Source organism: Dendrobates tinctorius, unplaced genomic scaffold (genome assembly GCF_039654945.1).
Source record: "Dendrobates tinctorius isolate UK_male_01 unplaced genomic scaffold, ASM3965494v1 ptg000044l, whole genome shotgun sequence".
NCBI lineage: Eukaryota > Metazoa > Chordata > Amphibia > Anura > Dendrobatidae > Dendrobates > Dendrobates tinctorius.
This window is the reverse complement of record NW_027361712.1, coordinates 31,580,001-31,601,331: the sequence shown is the minus strand read 5'-3', so window position 1 is coordinate 31,601,331 and position 21,331 is coordinate 31,580,001. Positions and strand designations below refer to the sequence as shown.

The following is a 21,331-nucleotide window of genomic DNA, read 5'->3' as shown; positions in this document are numbered from 1 at the left end:
CGGAGGGAGGCGAACCAGGTTAGAGGAGAGGAGGGAAGGGGGGGGGAAGCGTGCCCCAGACTTCTCGGAAAACGCTGCCCAGGGTCCTCCACTCGCTCCAGCACATACCTGAGGTACTCTGTTTAAGACGGTGCAGGCACCCTAGCTCCGACCGCCTTGCAGGGGCGAGGAGAGGGACCGCCTGCCGCCATGCAGCACCGCCGTCATGCGTTGGTGGAGTCGTGGGGCCGCACAGACTAGTCTTGTGCCTCTGTGCAAGCTGATGGTTTCAATACCTAGGGGTGGACAGGGCCAAGTCTGACATAATGTCCCACGTCGCGGGAGAGGAAACGTGGAGGGACACTCGCACGTGGTCGCCCGTTGCTGGTTTGGGGAAATCGGATCCTTTCAATAGGATGCGTTGCCCCTCTTATCTTCATAAAACAAAAAACAAAGAAAAAAAAAAAAAAAAATAGATGGGAAAGGATACACGGAGGCGATACTCAACGCGTGCTCGCCCGTTGTTGGTTTGGGGAGATCGGACCCTTTCTCTATAGGATCCGTCGCCCCTGTCTCATCTTCATGGTAAACTAGAAAAAAAATAGTCTGGAGAGATCCAGACTGCGTGTGCCTCCATAAGACACTAAGCAAAAAACTGGTATCCGCCCGCTATCGGGGCGAGGGTGTATGCGGCGGCGGCGGAGCCAACTTGTTTTTTGTATGCCTAGTGTCAGCCTCCAGACGGCAGTAGCACACACCCACAATCTGTGTCCCCCAATGAGACGAAGGAGAAACATCCATATTCCTCAGAGCATTTTTAGTTGTACATTTTTGGCGCTTTGATTTTAAAGACATATACAGCATCTTCAATAACATCACGCTGGAGATCACGGTATGTGCATATGCACCACTTTATTGAAGTTTTGTACTACAAAATTAAACGGGAACCTGTCACCAGAAATTACGCTATTAACCCGCAGATATGTGGTTAATTTGTAGATTAGTAGCATTATGCAGCCCGGCGCCTGCTTGTTCCTCGGACCACTTGATCGGATAAAAAAAAAAAAAAAATTAGAAAAATCAGGCATGTGCACGTTCTCATTGAACAACATGAAGACCAGTGCCATGAGTTAAAACGATTTTTACAGTCGTGCGCACAAGCCCTTGGGTTGTAACCTGCAATCATGAGCGAGATCTTATGTATTCACTTTACGGAAGATTCTGTTTTGTAGAGGTGCAAACTAGATAGACAGATTCTCCAACAAGTGCCATGTACCTCCCCATCAGAAATTTTACAATCATGGCCCAAATTGTTGGCACCCTTGAAATTGTTCCAGAAAATGAAGTATTTCTCTCAGAAAATTAGTGCAACTACACGTCTATTTCCTGTGTATATAGGAACAACACAAAAATAAAGTGAAAAAAAAAAAAAAAAAAGGAGCAGACAATTGTTGGCACCTTTCCAAAATTATGGGTGAACAACTTTGTTTCAAGCATGTAATGCTTGTTCAAACTCACCTGTGGCAAGTGACAGGTGTGGGCAATTTGAAAATCACTCCTGAAACCAGAAGAAAAGGGGAGAAGTTTACTCATTCTTTGCATTGTCTGTCTGTGTGCCACACTAAGGAGAACAGAAAGAGAAGAGAACTGTCTTTGGAGTTAATTTCAAAAGTTTTGGATCTCATCAACAATCTTGATGTTCCTTTGTCTATGGTGTATAAGCAGCCCCAATAAATTCAAAGAAATTCAACCTGTCCTGCAGGCCCAGGGTGCATCAGTGCCAACACGAACTATCAGTCGACATTTGAATGAAATGAAAAGGAGACCCAGGAGGACCCCCCCCCCCCCACTGCTGACTCAGGGACAAAGCTAGGCAGCAGTTTTCCAAAATGTACTCGAGCCAGCCAAAAGCCTTCTGGGAAAGTGTCTTGTCCACGAATGAGACCAAGATAGAGCTTTTTGGTAAAGCACATCATTCTACTGTTTACCAAAAACGGAATGAGGCCTACAAAGACAAGATCACAGTACCTACAGTAAAATATGGTGGAGGGTCAAAGATGTTTTGCCGACTGGCACTGGGTGTCTTGACTGTTTGAAAGGAGTCATGAACTCTAAAGATTACCAAAGTATTTGGGGGTCACAATGTAGTGACCAATGTTGGAAAGCTGAGTTTGAGTCTCAGGTCATGGTCTTCCAGCAGGACAATGACTCCAACCATACTTCAAGAAGTGCCCAGAAATGAATGGAAACAAAGCGCTCAAAAGTTCTGAAGTGGCCACCAATGGCTTTGGATGTAAATCTCATTTAACACCTGTGAAGAGATCTTAATATTGCTTTTTGGAGAAGGCACCCTTCAAATATGAGAGACCTGGAATAGTTTGAAAAAGAGTGGTACAAAATTCCAGTTGAGAGGTGTAAGAAGCTCGCTGATTGTTATAGGAAGCAACTGATTGCAGTTATTTATTCCAAAGGGTGTGCAACCAAATACTAAAGTTGTGGGTACCAACAATTTTTCCAGGCCATTTTTGGGGGTTTGTGTGAAATTATGTCCAGTTTGCCCCCACCCACCTCTTCTGTTAGTGGGACTCTCCAGGCGTTGGATGCTCTCTAATTTATTGTCCAGTAGCCCACACTCCTGTATCATAGAATCCAGCACAAGCCCCAAGACATCCTGCAACTTTAGCGGGCTCTAAAACGGGATTTCCTAAGATATAACAGCCAGCCCATTTTCTCCAAAGTTGACATTATTCCCTCCACCTGTGTCGTGCAATGATGGGTCGTATTGCCCACTGAAGAATAGCTGATAATCTGCACGTACAGGCACATGGTAATAAGCATCCTTCAGATGTAACATAGTCATGAAGCAAGAGTAACTTTATTGCCAATCTTATGAATTCCATTTTAAAAGATGTGTACTCTTACGAGTTTGTGCAGACCTTTTAGATTTAGAGATTATCACGGGTCAGGAATCCTGTCCCGGCATCCTTTTAAATTTTAGGCCACGCTCCCGATTCGAGACCCCCACGTGGTCTTCTCCTCGGTGCTATCTCCATGATGCCTGCCCCTGGACTCTCATGGCCATGTCCTCTGAGCGCAACTAGGCCATGCCTCAACACCCGGTAACCGCATCTGCATTATCCGGGAGAGCCCCGACGCCACCAGGGAACGACATGTCACATGGGCCCGCCCCATCACATGGGCGTGACCTGCTGCGTGGCCACAGAATCGAGTCTTCAGCTGAGCTCCATACTTACCTGCATCACCTTTTGCGCCCGCAGACCACCACAGAGCTGGTAATCCTATCTGGATACAGCTCACCTGCACACTACAGTGAAGTTCCCCTGGTCCCACTGTGGCCCTTCTAGGGACTCCGCACCAGCAGAGGCCCCCTGCTGCCTGCACCGACTGGCCAGGCCTGGGATTGACTCCTTTCTTCAACAGGCATGTCTGAAAGAGGTTCATCCGTCAAGGACAGAAAATAGGCATTAGACCTACCGGTAATTATGTTTCCAGGAGTCCATCCTGACAGCACCAGGGAGGATGTCCCTCGCCTCCTTGCAGGGACAGGAAGAGCACACAAGAGGTTAAAAACCAGTCTCCACCCCCATTCCCTCAGTGTTTTTCCAAGTACCACACCGTGGATGATGCAACTGAACACTATTTACAGAAGCATATTACGACATATGACATCATTAATTTGGGAAGGGAACTATCCGTGCTGTCAGGATGGACTCCTGGAAACATAATTACCGGTAGGTCTAATGCCTATTTTCCAGGACGTCCCTCCTGACAGCACCAGGGAGAATACCAAAGTATCCCCTTAGGGTGGGATGACTGCCTGGAGAACCATTCTCCCGAAAGCAGTCTGTTGGTTAGAGAACACATCTAATTTGTAATGCTTACAGAATGTGTCCAACCTGGACCAGGTTGCCGCCCTACAGATTTGGTTTACTGAAGCCCCGGCTCTTTCCGCCCAGGAAAATGACAAAGCTCGTGTTTAGTGAGCTTTTAACCCTTCTGGGGGAGGAACCCACTGAGAGACATAGGCTAAACTGATTAGCGATGTTATCCATCTCGCGATGGAGGCTTTTCTCCCTTTGTTTTTCCCCCCAAAGAGTAGAAATAGGTTATGGTCCTGTCTCCAACCCTGCGTGGCCCTGATGTAATCAATAACTGCCTGGCCTACGTCTAATTCGTGCAGGGCCCTTTCTTTGTCATTTGAGGGGTTCTCACAAAAGGAAGGTAAAATTATTTCCTGGTTTAAGTTTTGGACTGACGCAACTTTGGGCAAAAAGGTGGGGTCTAATCTCATGATTATTCAATCCTCCCAGATTCGGAGATATGGGTCTCGGATAGATAGCGCCTGTATCTCACTTATCCGTTTTGCAGTGGTGATCGCCACTACGAATGCTACTTTCATGGTTCGATGTGAGAAGGCGCATCTCCTGACTCTGGATAAAGGGATCTGAGCAAAGGGACCGCAAGACAAGACTAAGATCCCATGGGGGGACTGACCTCCTGACTGTGGGACGTAACCTCTGAGTTTCCCTGATAAATCTTATTACCCAGGGATGGGAGGCCAAGGGGTGGTCCAGAAAGGCGCTTAATGCCGAGATCTGGACCTTCAGCGTGCTAGGCCTAAGTCCTTTATTAAAGCCTGCCTGAAGAAAATCCAGTATCTTTGGGATGTCTGGCTTTCCTTTCGCCGAGTCGGGCCTGCCACAATCCAGACAGAATCTCTTCCAAATTTTGTGGTATATCGCAGAAGTTACGGGTTTTCTGCTGGCCTGAATAGTCGATATGACCTGGTCTGACAGGCCTCGAGCCCTCAGAATCTGCCGTTCAGGATCCAGGCTGACAGGTTAAGTCAACCCTGGATCTTGGTGAAGCACCAGCCCTTGGTGAATGATGTGTTCCCTCTGTGGAAGCAGGAGTGGTCGATCTTCTGCCATAATCCCCAGGAGTGGAAACCAGCTCGTTTTCGGCCAATAAGGTGCCATCAGTAGCACTCTTGCCTGATCCTCCTGAATCTTCCTGAGGATGGCTGGAATGAGAGCTATCGGAGGAAATGCATATGAGAGCGTCTGCCCCCACTTTTGGCTTAGAGCGTCTACCCCTTCTGGATTGTCCAACGGATTCAGAGAGAAAAACCTGTACGTCTTCGTATTCTTTCTCGTTGCGAAGAGGTCTATCTGCGGTCTTCACCAGCGCTGGCACAAGTTCTGAAAGATCTCTGTGTTCAGCTCCCACTCCGTGGGACAGATCTTCTGCCTGCTTAAATAATCTGCCACTGTGTTTTGCGACCCTTCGAGATGGACAGCTGTTACTGACAGAACCGTATTTTCTGCCCAGGAAAAGATCTTTTTTGCCAGGTCCTGGAGTGCCCAATGCCTTGTTCCTCCTTGATGCCGGAGGAAGGATACCGCCGTCACATTGTCCGATAGAATCTTGACATGTTGATTTCTTAGTTTGTCCCGATTTCTTCTTAGGGCCTCCCATGTGGCGTAAAGTTCCTTGTAGTTGGAGGAGGTGGACCGCATGTTTGCCGGCCATTCTCCCTGAAGAATTCTGCCTTCTAGATGAGCCCCCCAGCCCCATTTGCTGGCGTTTGTAGTGATTATGACGCATGGGGAGGTGATCCAGGGGACACCTTTCCTTAGGTTTTGTCGCTGCATCCAGCACACCAGGGATCTTTTTACGGCTGGAGACAAGGCAATTTTCTTGTCTAGGGAGGTCTGGTGACGATCCCAGGTGGCCAGTACTTCTTTTTGAAGGGTTCTCGCATGGAACTGTGCCCATCGGACACAAGGGATGCAGTATGTCATGAGGCCCAGAGAGCGCATGGCTATTCTGATGGAAACGCGGCTTTTTTGAAGTTCATTCATGCTGTCCTGTATCCTTGTCTGTTTTTCTGGTGGTAAGAAGGAAGTGCTGCTTCTGGAGTCCAGTAGTACCCCAAAAAAAAAAAAAAAAAAAAAAAAAATCTCCTTTCTGGTACTAGGTTCGATTTTTCTTTGTTTATGATCCAGCCCAGAAACTCTAGAACCTCTATTGTCTTCTCCTTGTGTCGCCGTAGTTCTGCCGATCTCGCCACCAGGAGGAAGTCGTCTAGGTATGGAATGATGATTGTTCCGCGATTTCTTAGGAACGCCACCACTACAGCGATTACCGTATTTTTCGCTTTATAAAACGCATCTGATTATAAGACGCACCCCCAAATTTGGTGAAGAAAAAGAGAAAAAAAAATGTTTTTTTATGTTAAATGGAGGTGTGTCTTATAATGCCAGTGTCCGTCTTACAGATCATATATATGTCCCTCATCCTGGTATCTATATAACCCCCATCCTGGCACATGGCCCCCTTGTGCTGGCACATAGCCCCCCCATCCTATCCTGGATATGACCCCCCAGTCACTATATGCCCCCCTGCTGGCACTCACATGGCCCCCCTCGCTCTATATGCCTCCCTGCTGGTACGCACACGGCCCCCCATCCCTATATTTCCCCTGCTGGCACACATTGTCCTCCTGTCCCCATATTCTCCCCTGCTGGCATTCACACAGCCCCCCCTGTCCCTATGTTCCCCCCTGCTGCCACACATTGTCACCCCGGTCCTATAATCCCCCCTGCTGGCACACATTGTCCCGCCCCTCCATATATTCCCCCCTGCTGGCACATATTGCCCCCTCCCGGCACTTATTGCCCCCTCCCATCCCTATATTCCCCCTACTGGCACACATGGCCCCTTGTTCATATATTTCCCCCTGCTGGCACACATTGTCCCCCCATCCCTATATTTCCCCCCTGCTGGCAAGCATATGCTAAAATAATAAACAGTTAACTCACCTACTGATGATCGCTCCTGCTCCCAGCTCCCCTGTGTCTGTGCCGAGTCTGCTGTCATCCTCCTCCTGCAGGGCACACGCAGCTGCTGCTCATTCAAGCAGCTCATTGTAGCTACAGGACCTTCCATGATGTGACCAATAGGAGCTGCTCAGCTGCGGTCACGTTACTCGCAGTGCACACTGGGAGTCATGTGACCGCAGGTCCTATGGTCACATCATGCAAAGTCCTGAAGCGATGAGCTGCCTGAATGAGCTGCTGCTGCCGCTCACCCTGCAGGAGGAGGATGACAGACTGGACACAGGAAAGCCATGGGGGAGCTGAGAGCAGGAGTGATCATCAGTAGGTAAGTGTCTATAGTGACTGGGGGTGAGTGCAGGCACATGTAATATGCACCGCTCCCCTGTCTACCAACTCGGCGCTGTTTCAGCACCGAGGTGATGGACAGCGGGTGCAGTGAATATTACATGAGCCTAATGAGCGGGAGCACAGGACCTGCCGCTGTCTCTGCAGCCCCCATCCAACCCACCCCAGCCCCCTGACTCCACGCCAGAGCCGCCCCCCCCACTCTATAGCACAGCAGCACACAAATTCGCTCTACAAGACGCATCCCCCACTTTCCCCCAAAATTTGGGGGAACAAAAGTACGTCTTTATAAAGCGAAAAATACGGTAGCTTCGTGAAGACTCGAGGCGCCGAGGACTGACCAAAAGGAAGACACTGAAATTGAAAGTGGCAGGTCCGATTCTGAAGTCTTACTGCAAACCTCAGGAATCTCTGTGACATTGGGTGAATTGGCACCTGATAGTAGGCACTTTTCAGGTCCAGGGTACACATCAGGGCATTCTTGTCTATCAAATGGACTGTGGATCTGATTGACTCCATTTGGAATTTGCTGTATGTGACCCAGGCATTTAAGGGTTTCAGATTTATAATGGTACGGGATTCTCCGGATGGCAAATAGGGATGAAGTGGCCCGTCCCAATTTCTGCCCGGGGAACCAGAATTACCACCCCTAAGTTTGGCAGTTCTGTCACGTCGACCCACATCTGGGAGTCGTCTTTTATTCTGCGGGGAGAAATGGACCTTTCGGGGGGAGGGGGATGAAAATTTTATTTGGTAACCCTCTGCTATTGTCCTCAGTACCCACTGATTTTTTGTGATCTGAGAACACTGGGAACTGAATTCTCTGAGTCAACCCCCTATGTTGGTATAGCCATGTTCTCCAGGATCTAGTACGTGATCAAGAAGGGGGAGCTCTAGATCTTCCAGCTCTAGAGTGGGTACTACCTTAGGAACCCCTCTGAGAGCTCCCCTGGTACCTATAGTACTGCTGCCTTCTATATCCCCCGGGCCTACGAAAGGGCTGGTCCCTAGGCTTCTTTTCCTCAGGGAACCCTTTCCTTACATCGGATGCTTTTTCTAATATATCATCCAATGCTGGGTCAAAGACTTTTAACCCAGAGAAGGGAAGGGTACAGAGCTTGTTTTTAGAGGCTCCGTCACCCGTCCAGGTCTTTAAACCAGATGGCCCTGCGTGCCGAATTTGACAAAGAGCCATTCCGGGCGGCAATTCTAACAGATTCCGCCAATGCATCGGCTAGAAAGGCTGTGGCTGACTTCATGATCGGAAGAGAATCTATAATTTCCTCCCTTGGGGTTTTATTAGTTAAATGTTCCTCTAAGTGGCCCAACCATAAACACATAGACCTTGCTACCGAAGTAGCTGCTACATTTGTTTTAAATAAGGCTGCTGATGTTTCCCAGGCCCGCCTTAGTTGGTTATCCGCCTTCCTATCCATGGGGTCTCTCAGACTAGACGCGTCCTCAAAAGGGATCGTTGCTTTCTTGGCTACTTTTGCCACAGGGACATCAATCTTAGGAACTACTTCCCCATTCTTTAAGGTCCTCGGGGTCGAAGGGGAGCCATCTCTTAAAGTCCCGGGATATCACGAGACGTTTTTCCGCCTCCTCCCATTCCTCCAGGACCATAGCTCGCACATGGTCGATCACTGGAAATATTACTTTCCTCTGCACCCTAAGGCCCCCGAACATCATGTCCTGCCTGGACTGAGGTTTCTGGACCTCCTCAATCTGCATTGTGTCTCTGACCACCTGAACCGGATTGTCTGTATCATCCGAGGAAAAGAGGTATCTTTTCCCATACTCCGGTTCGCTAGTGCCCAGCTCGCCTTCTTCCTGATCCGACGAGTAGGAACCTTCCTCCGAACTAAGCTCCATCTCCTGTCTGGTTCGCTTAGTAACGGGGCCTGGACTGGCTGGCTGTGGCTGGGACAAGGTGACCACAGAAGCCTGGACCTCCTCTCGAATCAGCGATCTCATCTCCGATAGGAGGGACGGCTGTTCGCCTTTCATTACTTTGGCCGTACAAGTGTCACACAGCAACTTCTTGTGCTTGCTGGGGAGCTTAACTCTGCATATGGGACACTTATTGGGCTTCCCTGGGTCTTTCTCTGCCTGTTTGGTCATGGGAATGGGCGCTGTCGGTTGTGCCTTTTCTTGCATAGTGCAAGAGAGGGACAGTCAGGCTCTGATCTGGGCCTTCCGGGTGTTAGTCGGTCAGTCTGCACTATGCGCACTTACCCCATCCGGGTCGATTCTGCCCTGGTTCTCCATCGCTGTTGAGAGCCTCTGCGAGGTCAGGACAGGAGGGTGCTGCCTGTCTCGCTGATACCGCGCTCTGCTCCTTCAGAGCGCCCGCCGGTGGCCTGTATTTCCGGTGCTCTGACGTCACCGGAAGTGCGTCGCGGTTTCTCTACACGCGACTTCCGGTCCCTGCGCTGCTGCCGGCGTCGGAGCTGAGAGCCTCCGCTGCGGGAGGAAGCAGCTCTACCCAGGAGGCTCGTCCTCCCCTGGTCTCTGTGGCTGAGGGACCCCCACCCAGGAGGGTTTCAGCACCGGGGCCGCTTCACAGGAGGAAGGATTGGCAGGGCCGCCCGATCGCCCTGGACCCCTCCGGTAAGCAGACTCCTCTTGTGCGTCCCTCCGTGCAGGGACAGGAAGAAACACTGAGGGAATGGGGGTGGAGACTGTTTTTAACCTCTTGGGTGTGCTTCCTGTCCCTGCAAGGAGGCGAGGGACGTCCTCCCTGGTGCTGTCAGGAGGGACGTCCTGGAAAAGCAACTGATGCGTTGGAGAGATGCCGCCCTTTTATGTAGATTTCCGATCATTGAAGGGCAGATCCCCTTGTTTGTGGTGCTGTCTTGGGGGATCGAATAAATTGCTGCTGCAATTTGGGAAAGTTGTGGTAGTGTTTTGCATTAGTATTTGTTATGAAAAATCAGGAGTGGAAACCACACGCTGAAAACGAAGGAAAGATTTGTCTGTCTGTCGCACTTTGATCTGGTACCAGCTTACAAATACTGAAACAAAAGCCAAGTAATACAATTCAGCAGCATGCAGCCAGCACCCCTCCTAGAAGAATGTAGCAGAAGAGAGGATAGCGGGTGGAATGTGAAGAATCAGTGGGGCTGGATGTTGGTATCACGTGGCAAGCAGCCAGGGAAGATAAGGAAGCAGTAATGTTTATACAACAGATATCATCTGGCCAGGGCAATGCCACCGAGTCAGTGTAACACACAGGGCTCGGCGTTAGAGGTGGCACACAACCCGCCTGCAATCACTGGAGGATTTTGTTTCTAGCAATTTCTCAAGTGCAAAAAAGGAAAATCCAACAAGCTGCCAACCTGCGATTCAGGTGCCAAACGCAAGAAAGACTGGTACCAGTACTGGAGCCCTTCCAGAGAAAGGTGAGCGGCCAGGTAAGACCAAGGTGATGCCGCCAACTCCACATTAGAATAGAGATGTCTGCAGACCATACATACTGACACATGACTCCCAAGAGTTATTGTGCACCCTGTATAAACTAAAATAGCCTGTTCTAAAAGGGTTAAACAGGAACATAACTGTAAAGCTACGGTAGATCCGTGCTTAGCGGGGCATCTCCTAAGGGGTTACCACTGCGCTGATTGTTTAGCCGTTACCGGAAGTGTATACATGGCCTTCTCAACCACTGGGTTCCTCTTTGTTATCATATACGGTTTTTAACTATTGGCGCTCCACTTGTATTTCTGAAGTTTAGATATTGCTGCTAAGATTTCACAGTTTTTTGCGATTACTTAAAGGGGTTCTATGGGAATAGAGAATAATAAATAAATGTTAATGGGAATATATTCCAAATGCCTTTAATTAGCAAGTTACATTCCATTTATGTATGGAGGTAATCACTGTAGTAGAATATGGCCACCATTGTGATACACTGACAGAAACCTGTGTAGAACGCTCAGAGCAGCCGGCAGAGCATGTCCAGTAGGACACTCCTCCGCTATAACCTGGAGGTGGCAGCACGTGGTATAGGTCATCTCCAGGACATGGTAGAGGAGCGTCTGGCTGCCCAGGAGCAGTAGGACGCTCTTCTGCTCTAACCTGGAGGTGGCAGCACGTGATAAAGGTCATCTCCAGGACATGGTAGAGGAGTGTCCGGCTGCCTGGGATCAGGTGCAGTAGGACGCTCCTCTGCTGTAACCTGGAGGTGGCAGCACATGGTATAGGTCATCTCCAGGACATGGTAGAGGAGCATCCGGTTGCCCGGGAGCAGGTGCAGTAGGACGCTCCTCTGCTGCTACCTCCAGGTTACAGCAAGTAGTATAGTTCATCTCTAGAACATTGTAGAGGAGCGTCCAGCTGCACATGCTCTCACGCACCTGACTGCTCCCAACATGCCAGGACAGATTTACAGTGTCACAAGATGGTGGTCACGTCGGTGTACTATAGTGATCACCTCGCTAGACAAAAAAAAAAGATTGGATCACTAATTCAAATTATTTTCAAATTCATTTACAATGACAATGTCTCTTTATTCCCTTTATATGCAGATTTGTATGTTAGCACATTTCAACCTGTATAGAATATTAAATAACTCACACCAGATGAGACTTATGTACTTACTATGAAAAGCTATGTCAGAATGGCTGTCTAACTCTTCTCTTAAGACCAATGTGTATTCAGTATTTAAAAAGCAGGAGTGGGTGAGAAATCCAGAAGTGATGGTGTATTTCTGTTATACTTTTCCTCTGATTGTTCCTCTCCTGGTTTTGGCTTACACATACTGAGGTAAAATACTGACCAAATACTGAGTGTGAACATGGCCTCAAACGACCATTAGAGAGCTGACAAGCCCAAGTGTATTTAGTCCCATCCGCCAGCCTGACAGCTCGCACTGAGATCTCAGCAGCAGGGAGGAGGGACACTGAGGAGCTGCCGATCAGGCCAGGGGGTAAACGCTCATAAAGGATTATACAGCCATTCTGACATGGACTTATCAGGTCCAAGATCTATAATGATCTGTGCAGTTTGAACTGTGAAATCTGGTGACAGATTGGATTTAAGAAACAATGAGAAAGAAAAAAAAAAACATAACAAAACAAAAAACAACACAATAAGGAAAATGCAATACGCTAGTCTCGGTAATGATTTCCTGCTAACTTGGGGGGGGGGGGGGGGGTTGGGGAGTTCATTTAGCTATGCATATAATTGATCCTGCTTACGTAGTTGTTATTTCCAGTTTAGGCCGAAAGGTCAATTAATCCTTAAAGGGGGTTGTCCAGATTAATCAATTCAGGATCCAAATTAAAATTAAAACAGTGTATAGTCACCGCCTGTAGGGGCGCTGCTCCATCAATGGCGGCATCGCTCTTCTAAGTGGTTTTATTACATTGTTGCGCCATGTGCCACCTGCAGCCAATAAGCGACTGCTTGTCAGCTGCAGCCTTTGCCATGTCATCAGAGATACGGCACACGACAATGTAACGTCACCACCAGGAACAGCAGCGCCGACAAAGGAGGCGAGCATACACTGTTAATTTGAGCCCTGAATTGATTAATCTAGGGTTGTCCGATAGGTAGTGTTCCTTAAAGGGGTTATCACTTAACAATTTGTCACCATAAAAGTAACACGTGATATAATAATGATTAACAAGTCACCTGGACTATGCACCACTTGTGTAGGATTTCTGCCTGAGAGCTAGCACCGGCCAAAACCGATCAGAGCTCAGTGCGGCCAAGATAAGGAGCCCAAGCTGGAGACGCCACCATTGCCTGGGGAGCAGTGCGCCGGAGGTAAGATTTAGGCGCCTTGCCTTTTTACAATGAATGTTGAGCAATATGATAAAACAGACTGATGCGACGGCAGGTAAAGCAAGAGGCAAACACGTCCTGCGAGGAGGAAAATATTAGGGTGCAGAAATATACACTTTGTGCCCAAAAACTGGTGCAAGCGTCACAACACGTAGCTGCCAGCGCCAACAAATTCATTCTAAATTACCCACCAACAGTGGGGGAAATCATAGAAGTGCACCCAGTCCATGAGGTCTGTATGTATGTGGTGCACGGCAGTGGAAAGATGGGTCACAATCATTAAGAGGAGGAGGCATCAGAAGAAATTTGGTGCTCCTAGTTCCGGTGAACCCTGCAGCAATACCACACAGACCACCAATCAGGAGAAGTCGGCATAAGTTGGGGGGTCTCAAAATTAACTTTAGTTTTAAAACTTAATGGTGATCTGAGTGTTGCCAGCTCCCATCCACTTCTATAAGACCTACAAATACATTTTTCTGGGATAGAAAAATAAATACTTAAAGGTGTTGTCCAGCCTTGGGGTACAAGTCTGCAGGAACTCTATGGTATGTGACTTGTGAATGCTCACACCGTGTCCTGTGTGGATTCTCCGGGGCGGGGAGTGTGACCGCAAATATTCAATTTTTATATGCGTGGTCACGTGAAGACTAAACGTGCGCTCCCTCGCTTAATGCAAGAGTATTGTAGGCCAGACAAGTCTAGTTTGAATGTGGCCTGGAGAATGCAAATTGCATATCCGCAGTCACGTGCCCGGCTGCTCCCCAGGGATGGCATATCCTCAGCGCGCGGTGCACGTGCTGTGAGGTTTCACAAGTCTGCAGTCAAATAGCGTAGGCCCTCAGAAGCCAGACAACCCCTTTAAGCCATGCATTGGTCCAAACGGTGTATTCTCTGATGATGTAAGCCGACGACTTTGCTTCTGCAGGATCACAAAACAGGCAGCGGCAGAGAAGCGCTCACAAGCTCCAAAGCAAACAACTTGTAAGCGCCACATTCCTTGCCCAGGAGACCAAGCACTAATGATGCTGCAGAGGTGGCTGGTAACTTGGGCAACATGCCGAGAACTATTAAGAGATCAAAGAGGGTCTTTAAGAAGCAGTAAATGATAAAGTTGCTGGTTTTTACAACAATGCTTCTTAAACGGGTAAAGTTAAAGAGGAGAATAACCCTCTAATGGGGACTTATTAAACGCGTGAGGGCACATTTGGGAAGGCCAGATGTCGTCCACACGTCTTTATAATGCCGTTGCACCCCCTTATATTGGGGAATGGCAGAGGCTCTATGTCCAGGGAGTCACATGCCCCCTACACAGGCGTCACCGGGGGGGGAGATGCGGCCTTCTCCTATGTTACAGCAGGGCCTTTATTGGGGGATTGCAGGGGCTCTATGTCCAGGGAGTCACATGCCCCCTACACAGGGGTCACCGGGGGGAGATGCGGCCTTCTCCTATGTTACAGCAGGGCCTTTATTGGGGGATTGCAGGGGCTCTATGTCCAGGGAGTCACATGCCCCCTACACAGGGGTCACCGGGGGGAGATGCGGCCTTCTCCTATGTTATAGCAGGGCTTATATTGGGGATTACAGGGGCTCTATGTCCAGGGAGTCACATGCCCCCTACACAGGGGTCACCGGGGGGGAGGGGATGCGGCCTTTTCCTATGTTACAGCGGGGCTTATATTGGGGGATTGCAGGGGCTCTATGTCCAGGGAGTCACATGCCCCCTACACAGGGGTCACCGGGGGGGAGATGCGGCCTTTTCCTATGTTACAGCGGGGCTTACATTGGGGGATTGCAGGGGCTCTATGTCCAGGGAGTCACATGCCCCCTACACAGGGGTCACCGGGGGAGATGCGGCCTTTTCCTATGTTACAGCGGGGCTTACATTGGGGGATTGCAGGGGCTCTATGTCCAGGGAGTCACAAGCCCCCTACACAGGGGTCACAGGAGGGGATGCGGCCTTTTCCTATGTTACAGCGGGGCTTATATTGGGGATTACAGGGGCTCTTTGTCCAGGGAGTCACATGCCCCCTACACAGGGGTCACCGGGGGGAGATGCGGCCTTTTCCTATGTTACAGCGGGGCTTACATTGGGGGATTGCAGGGGCTCTATGTCCAGGGAGTCACATGCCCCCTACACAGGGGTCACCGGGGGGAGATGCGGCCTTCTCCTATGTTACAGCGGGGCTTATATTGGGGATTACAGGGGCTCTTTGTCCAGGGAGTCACATGCCCCCTACACAGGGGTCACCGGGGGGGGATGCAGCCTTTTCCTATGTTACAGCGGGGCTTATATTGGGGGATGGCAGGGGCTCTATGTCCAGGGAGTCACATGCCCCCTACACAGGGGTCACCGGGGGGAGATGCAGCCTTTTCCTATGTTACAGCGGGGCTTACATTGGGGGATTGCAGGGGCTCTATGTCCAGGGAGTCACATGCCCCCTACACAGGGGTCACAGGAGGGGATGCGGCCTTTTCCTATGTTACAGCGGGGCTTACATTGGGGGATTGCAGGGGCTCTTTGTCCAGGGAGTCACATGCCCCCTACACAGGGGTCACCGGGGGGAGATGCGGCCTTTTCCTATGTTACAGCGGGGCTTACATTGGGGGATTGCAGGGGCTCTTTGTCCAGGGAGTCACATGCCCCCTACACAGGGGTCACCGGGGGGAGATGCGGCCTTTTCCTATGTTACAGCGGGGCTTACATTGGGGGATTGCAGGGGCTTTATGTCCAGAGAGTCACATTGGGGTTCATTCCCGGCGGATCATGTGAAACTGTTGTGTCACATGACTGCTCCAGCCAATCAGCACGCAGTGACTGGCGGCAGCTCATTAACTTTCACCATAATATGCCGATACAGCGGCCGGGGAAGATCCCATCAGGTGCCCGACCACTAGAGAAACACCAGTCAGGAGCCCGGGAAAGCTGGGTGACGCCAGTACGAGGGCTTCCATGGCCGGCCCCGACCCCCACAGTAGTGATACGGCACATTACCGAGCAACTGCCGTACAGCGAACCGCCATCACACACCTGTGTCCCCGATAATGATGTACTTGAACAAGTAAGCATACGACATGACTGCTGCAGCCGGAGACGCAGAGGATCCAGACGCTCTACCCGCTGGATGTCTCGTCTATGCTGCAGGTGGGGACGTCCTATCCACTGTTGAAACTCTATGGTTCCCGGAAGTGTCATCCTATATGTCAGAAGAGCGGGGGGTGGAGCCATAGCGCGACACCGGGCACGTCCCTCCGCTCTGACACTGCGCTGCTCTTGTGTTCTCATGCACGAGGTGACACTAGTAGCGCAGGATGACGTCCCGGAAGCGGATGTGCCGCCATCTTGGTGGAGGCGGAGAAGTGTACTTATAAAAAAGAAGGGGAGCCCGCGGCCCTGACGATGGAGGTGAGGCACTCTGTTATACGCGGTGGTAGTGGAGGCAGGTGTGAGGAGAATGCGCTCCGGGACACGGCTCTGGCTGCTAGGCGGATTGTACATGTGGTGATGATGGTTGTGCACACAGTGTGTAGTGTCCATGGAGTAGACCGGGGCTCCATGGTAACTGCACTAATATGGAGGTGTCTGGGCAGGGTGTACGTGTGGTGATGGCTTGTGTGCTGTGGCTTTAGTATGTGTACATAGGGTGACCATAGAGGCGGAGGCTTGTGGTCAGTGACGGGTATCTGCCCCAATATGGAGGTGTCTGGGCAGGGTGTACGTGTGGTGGAGGCTTGTGTGCTGTGGCTTTAGTATGTGTACATAGGGTGACCATAGAGGCGGAGGCTTGTGGTCAGTGACGGGTATCTGCCCCAATATGGAGGTGTCTGGGCAGGGTGTACGTGTGGTGGAGGCTTGTGTGCTGTGGCTTTAGTATGTGTACATAGGGTGACCATAGAGGCGGAGGCTTGTGGTCAGTGACTGGGTATCTGCCCCAATATGGAGGTGTCTGGGTAGGGTGTACGTGTGGTGGAGGCTTGTGTGCTGTGGCTTTAGTATGTGTACATAGGGTGACCATAGAGGCGGAGGCTTGTGGTCAGTGACTGGGTATCTGCCCCAATATGGAGGTGTCTGGGCAGGGTGTACGTGTGGTGGAGGCTTGTGTGCTGTGGCTTTAGTATGTGTACATAGGGTGACCATAGAGGCGGAGGCTTGTGGTCAGTGACTGGGTATCTGCCCCAATATGGAGGTGTCTGGGCAGGGTGTACGTGTGGTGGAGGCTTGTGTGCTGTGGCTTTAGTATGTGTACATAGGGTGACCATAGAGGCGGAGGCTTGTGGTCAGTGACTGGGTATCTGCCCCAATATGGAGGTGTCTGGGCAGGGTGTACGTGTGGTGGTGGCTTGTGTGCTGTGGCTTTAGTATGTGTACATAGGGTGACCATAGAGGCGGAGGCTTGTGGTCAGTGACTGGGTATCTGCCCCAATATGGAGGTGTCTGGGCAGGGTGTACGTGTGGTGGAGGCTTGTGTGCTGTGGCTTTAGTATGTGTACATAGGGTGACCATAGAGGCGGAGGCTTGTGGTCAGTGACTGGGTATCTGCCCCAATATGGAGGTGTCTGGGCAGGGTGTACGTGTGGTGGAGGCTTGTGTGCTGTGGCTTTAGTATGTGTACATAGGGTGACCATAGAGGAGGAGGCTTGTGGTCAGTGACTGGGTATCTGCCCCAATATGGAGGTGTCTGGGCAGGGTGTACGTGTGGTGGTGGCGGCTTGTGTGCTGTGGCTTTAGTATGTGTACATAGGGTGACCATAGAGGCGGAGGCTTGTGGTCAGTGACTGGGTATCTGCCCCAATATGGAGGTGTCTGGGCAGGGTGTACGTGTGGTGGAGGCTTGTGTGCTGTGGCTTTAGTATGTGTACATAGGGTGACCATAGAGGCGGAGGCTTGTGGTCAGTGACTGGGTATCTGCCCCAATATGGAGGTGTCTGGGCAGGGTGTACGTGTGGTGATGGCTTGTGTGCTGTGGCTTTAGTATGTGTACATAGGGTGACCATAGAGGCGGAGGCTTGTGGTCAGTGACTGGGTATCTGCCCCAATATGGAGGTGTCTGGGCAGGGTGTACGTGTGGTGGAGGCTTGTGTGCTGTGGCTTTAGTATGTGTACATAGGGTGACCATAGAGGCGGAGGCTTGTGGTCAGTGACTGGGTATCTGCCCCAATATGGAGGTGTCTGGGCAGGGTGTACGTGTGGTGATGGCTTGTGTGCTGTGGCTTTAGTATGTGTACATAGGGTGACCATAGAGGCGGAGGCTTGTGGTCAGTGACTGGGTATCTGCCCCAATATGGAGGTGTCTGGGCAGGGTGTACGTGTGGTGGAGGCTTGTGTGCTGTGGCTTTAGTATGTGTACATAGGGTGACCATAGAGGAGGAGGCTTGTGGTCAGTGACTGGGTATCTGCCCCAATATGGAGGTGTCTGGGCAGGGTGTACGTGTGGTGGAGGCTTGTGTGCTGTGGCTTTAGTATGTGTACATAGGGTGACCATAGAGGCGGAGGCTTGTGGTCAGTGACTGGGTATCTGCCCCAATATGGAGGTGTCTGGGTAGGGTGTACGTGTGGTGGTGGCTTGTGTGCTGTGGCTTTAGTATGTGTACATAGGGTGACCATAGAGGCGGAGGCTTGTGGTCAGTGACTGGGTATCTGCCCCAATATGGAGGTGTCTGGGCAGGGTGTACGTGTGGTGGAGGCTTGTGTGCTGTGGCTTTAGTATGTGTACATAGGGTGACCATAGAGGCGGAGGCTTGTGGTCAGTGACTGGGTATCTGCCCCAATATGGAGGTGTCTGGGCAGGGTGTACGTGTGGTGGAGGCTTGTGTGCTGTGGCTTTAGTATGTGTACATAGGGTGACCATAGAGGCGGAGGCTTGTGGTCAGTGACTGGGTATCTGCCCCAATATGGAGGTGTCTGGGTAGGGTGTACGTGTGGTGGAGGCTTGTGTGCTGTGGCTTTAGTATGTGTACATAGGGTGACCATAGAGGCGGAGGCTTGTGGTCAGTGACTGGGTATCTGCCCCAATATGGAGGTGTCTGGGCAGGGTGTACGTGTGGTGGTGGCTTGTGTGCTGTGGCTTTAGTATGTGTACATAGGGCGACCATAGAGGAGGAGGCTTGTGGTCAGTGACTGGGTATCTGCCCCAATATGGAGGTGTCTGGGCAGGGTGTACGTGTGGTGGTGGCTTGTGTGCTGTGGCTTTAGTATGTGTACATAGGGTGACCATAGAGGCGGAGGCTTGTGGTCAGTGACTGGGTATCTGCACCTATATGGAGGTGTCTGGGCAGGGTGTACGTGTGGTGGAGGCTTGTGTGCTGTGGCTTTAGTATGTGTACATAGGGCGACCATAGAGGAGGAGGCTTGTGGTCAGTGACTGGGTATCTGCCCCAATATGGAGGTGTCTGGGCAGGGTGTACGTGTGGTGGCTCCTGCTGTGGCGTTACTATGCGTACGTAGGGTAACCATAGAGGAGGAGGTTTGTGGGCAGTGACCGGGTATCTGCACTAATATGGAGGTGTCTGGGCAGGGTGTACATGTGGTGGTTCCTGCTGTGGCGTTACTGTGTGTACCTAAGGTGAATAAGCAGCCTTCTCCTTTGAGGGTTTTGCAGACCTTCCCTCCCTCATTCTGGCATCCACCATCCATGGTGACTGTGCCCCCTCAGTCTGTGCAGTATACCAAGGTGTAGAGCTCTGACTGGCATGTGTGCCTGGTGCCCATTTCAATGAGTGCCGTAGGAAATGGGCATTAGTATATTTTAACCCCATTGACCAGTAGCCCAAGGGTGAGTTTGCATCTGATGGAGTTGTCGCACAGTTTTGGTGCAGATTTGACCTGGATCTTCTGATGGTTTACAGTGCTATGCGTGTTGGAGGTGTGGGTTTATCAGCTGTCCCTGCAAAATAGTTGTTGAATATTTGGAGATATTATATATATATATATATACATACATCAACAAAAGTTAGTTTAATATGGTATATGTCCACCTTTTGCGGCAATTACAGCCTCAATTCTCCGAGGTATGGATTCATACAAGGTGTGAATTGTTTCCAAAGGAATTGTAGCCCATTCTTCAGTTAAAACACCCTCCAGTTCTTTGAGCGACGATGGCGGCGGAAATCGACATCTAACTTGAATCTCTAAAATCGACCGTAAATGCTCAATATTGTTGAGGTCTGGGGATTGTGGGGGCCAGATGAGATGCTCAACTTCATTAGAATGTTCCTTGTGCCATGCTTTAACGATTCTAGCTGCATCAATTCATACAGCTAGAATCGTGCATTATCATCCTGAAAGATCGCGTTCCCCTCCGGGAACAGTGCTTGAACCATTGGATGCACTTGGTCGCCCAAAATGCCTAAATAATCGCGGCTGTTAATTCTTCCATGAAGGGATATCATTGGCCCGGCGGATCTCCACGAAATAGCACCCCAGATCATCACAGAACCTCCGACATGTTTTTTGGTTGGGAGAAGGCAGTCTGGATGGAATGCTTCTTTCGGCTGTCTCCAAACGTACTCGGCTGTAGGTTGGAAACAGGGTAAACGATGATTCGTCTGAGAATATCACATGTTTCCACTGCTCGAGGGACCTATTCTGGAGGTTTCTACACCACTCTAAACGCTTGGAAACATTTGTCATTGAGAGCAGCTGTTTTCGAATTGCAGCTCTTCCGTGGAATCCAAATTTGTGCAGCTCCCAACAAACAGTTTTTGTAGAAACTGGGTTCTGTAGGTGTTCCTTGAGCTCAGCAGTGATTTACGGAGCAGTGGTCTTGCGATCCTCTCACATTTTGCTTTAGAGTCCGACGGTCTCTGTCAACTTCGACTTTCGGCCGGACCTGTGCTTTGCTGTGGACGTTTTTCCTTTCAAATGCAGTCATTACTTTGGAGACAGTACCTCTTGACACGCCAAGCATTCGGGCACTTTCTGTTGCACTAGCGCCTGCCATACGAGCACCAACAATTTTGCCTCTTTGCAAATCCGAGAGGTCTGCCATTGGTATCAGGTTCTCATCAATGTTCTTACAATTCTGCAAAACAAATAGTTAATTTACATACACATATCACATAACACAAATAATCAACTACAAAACATTACCATATGTCACGGTTTGCATGTTTATAACATGTTCGAAGATTATGATGCCAAAACGTTAGGTGTTTCCATTATTTTGTCTAACCCCTGTATTTTAGTGGAATAAAAGCTGGCTATGCGCATTACATACGTTCATATATTACACTGCCCCTTTAAATGGGCACAGTTAGCGGTGTTTGCCACTACAGTGGCATTCATAAGTTAGCTTTAGAGCTTGTTAACATGAGAATGGAGGGGGTCTGACATCCAGCACCCCTCAACGACCAGCCGT

At 50.2% G+C, this 21,331-nt stretch overlaps 2 protein-coding genes across 5 annotated transcripts in view; one reads left to right on the top strand and one right to left on the bottom strand.

Annotated features, from left to right (window-relative positions):
• RAB2B (RAB2B, member RAS oncogene family) overlaps nucleotides 1–16,218 on the bottom strand; it is a 37,896-nt gene extending 21,678 nt beyond the window's left edge. Inside the window, 2 exon segments of the mRNA XM_073575484.1 lie at nucleotides 16,006–16,078; nucleotides 16,081–16,218. Of these exon segments, the coding sequence (XP_073431585.1) occupies nucleotides 16,006–16,078; nucleotides 16,081–16,203 (196 nt within the window). The 5' untranslated portion in view covers nucleotides 16,204–16,218.
• Nucleotides 16,219–16,239: 21 nt separating this feature from the next.
• The window catches only part of TOX4 (TOX high mobility group box family member 4), a 26,672-nt gene continuing 21,580 nt past the window's right edge, over nucleotides 16,240–21,331 (top strand). The window contains exon 1 of one of the 4 annotated variants that reach the window (XM_073575483.1): nucleotides 16,240–16,380. In XM_073575483.1, coding sequence (XP_073431584.1) covers nucleotides 16,375–16,380 — 6 coding nt within the window. In that variant the 5' untranslated portion in view covers nucleotides 16,240–16,374. The other 3 variants (XM_073575481.1, XM_073575480.1, XM_073575482.1) reach the window with 3 other exon arrangements.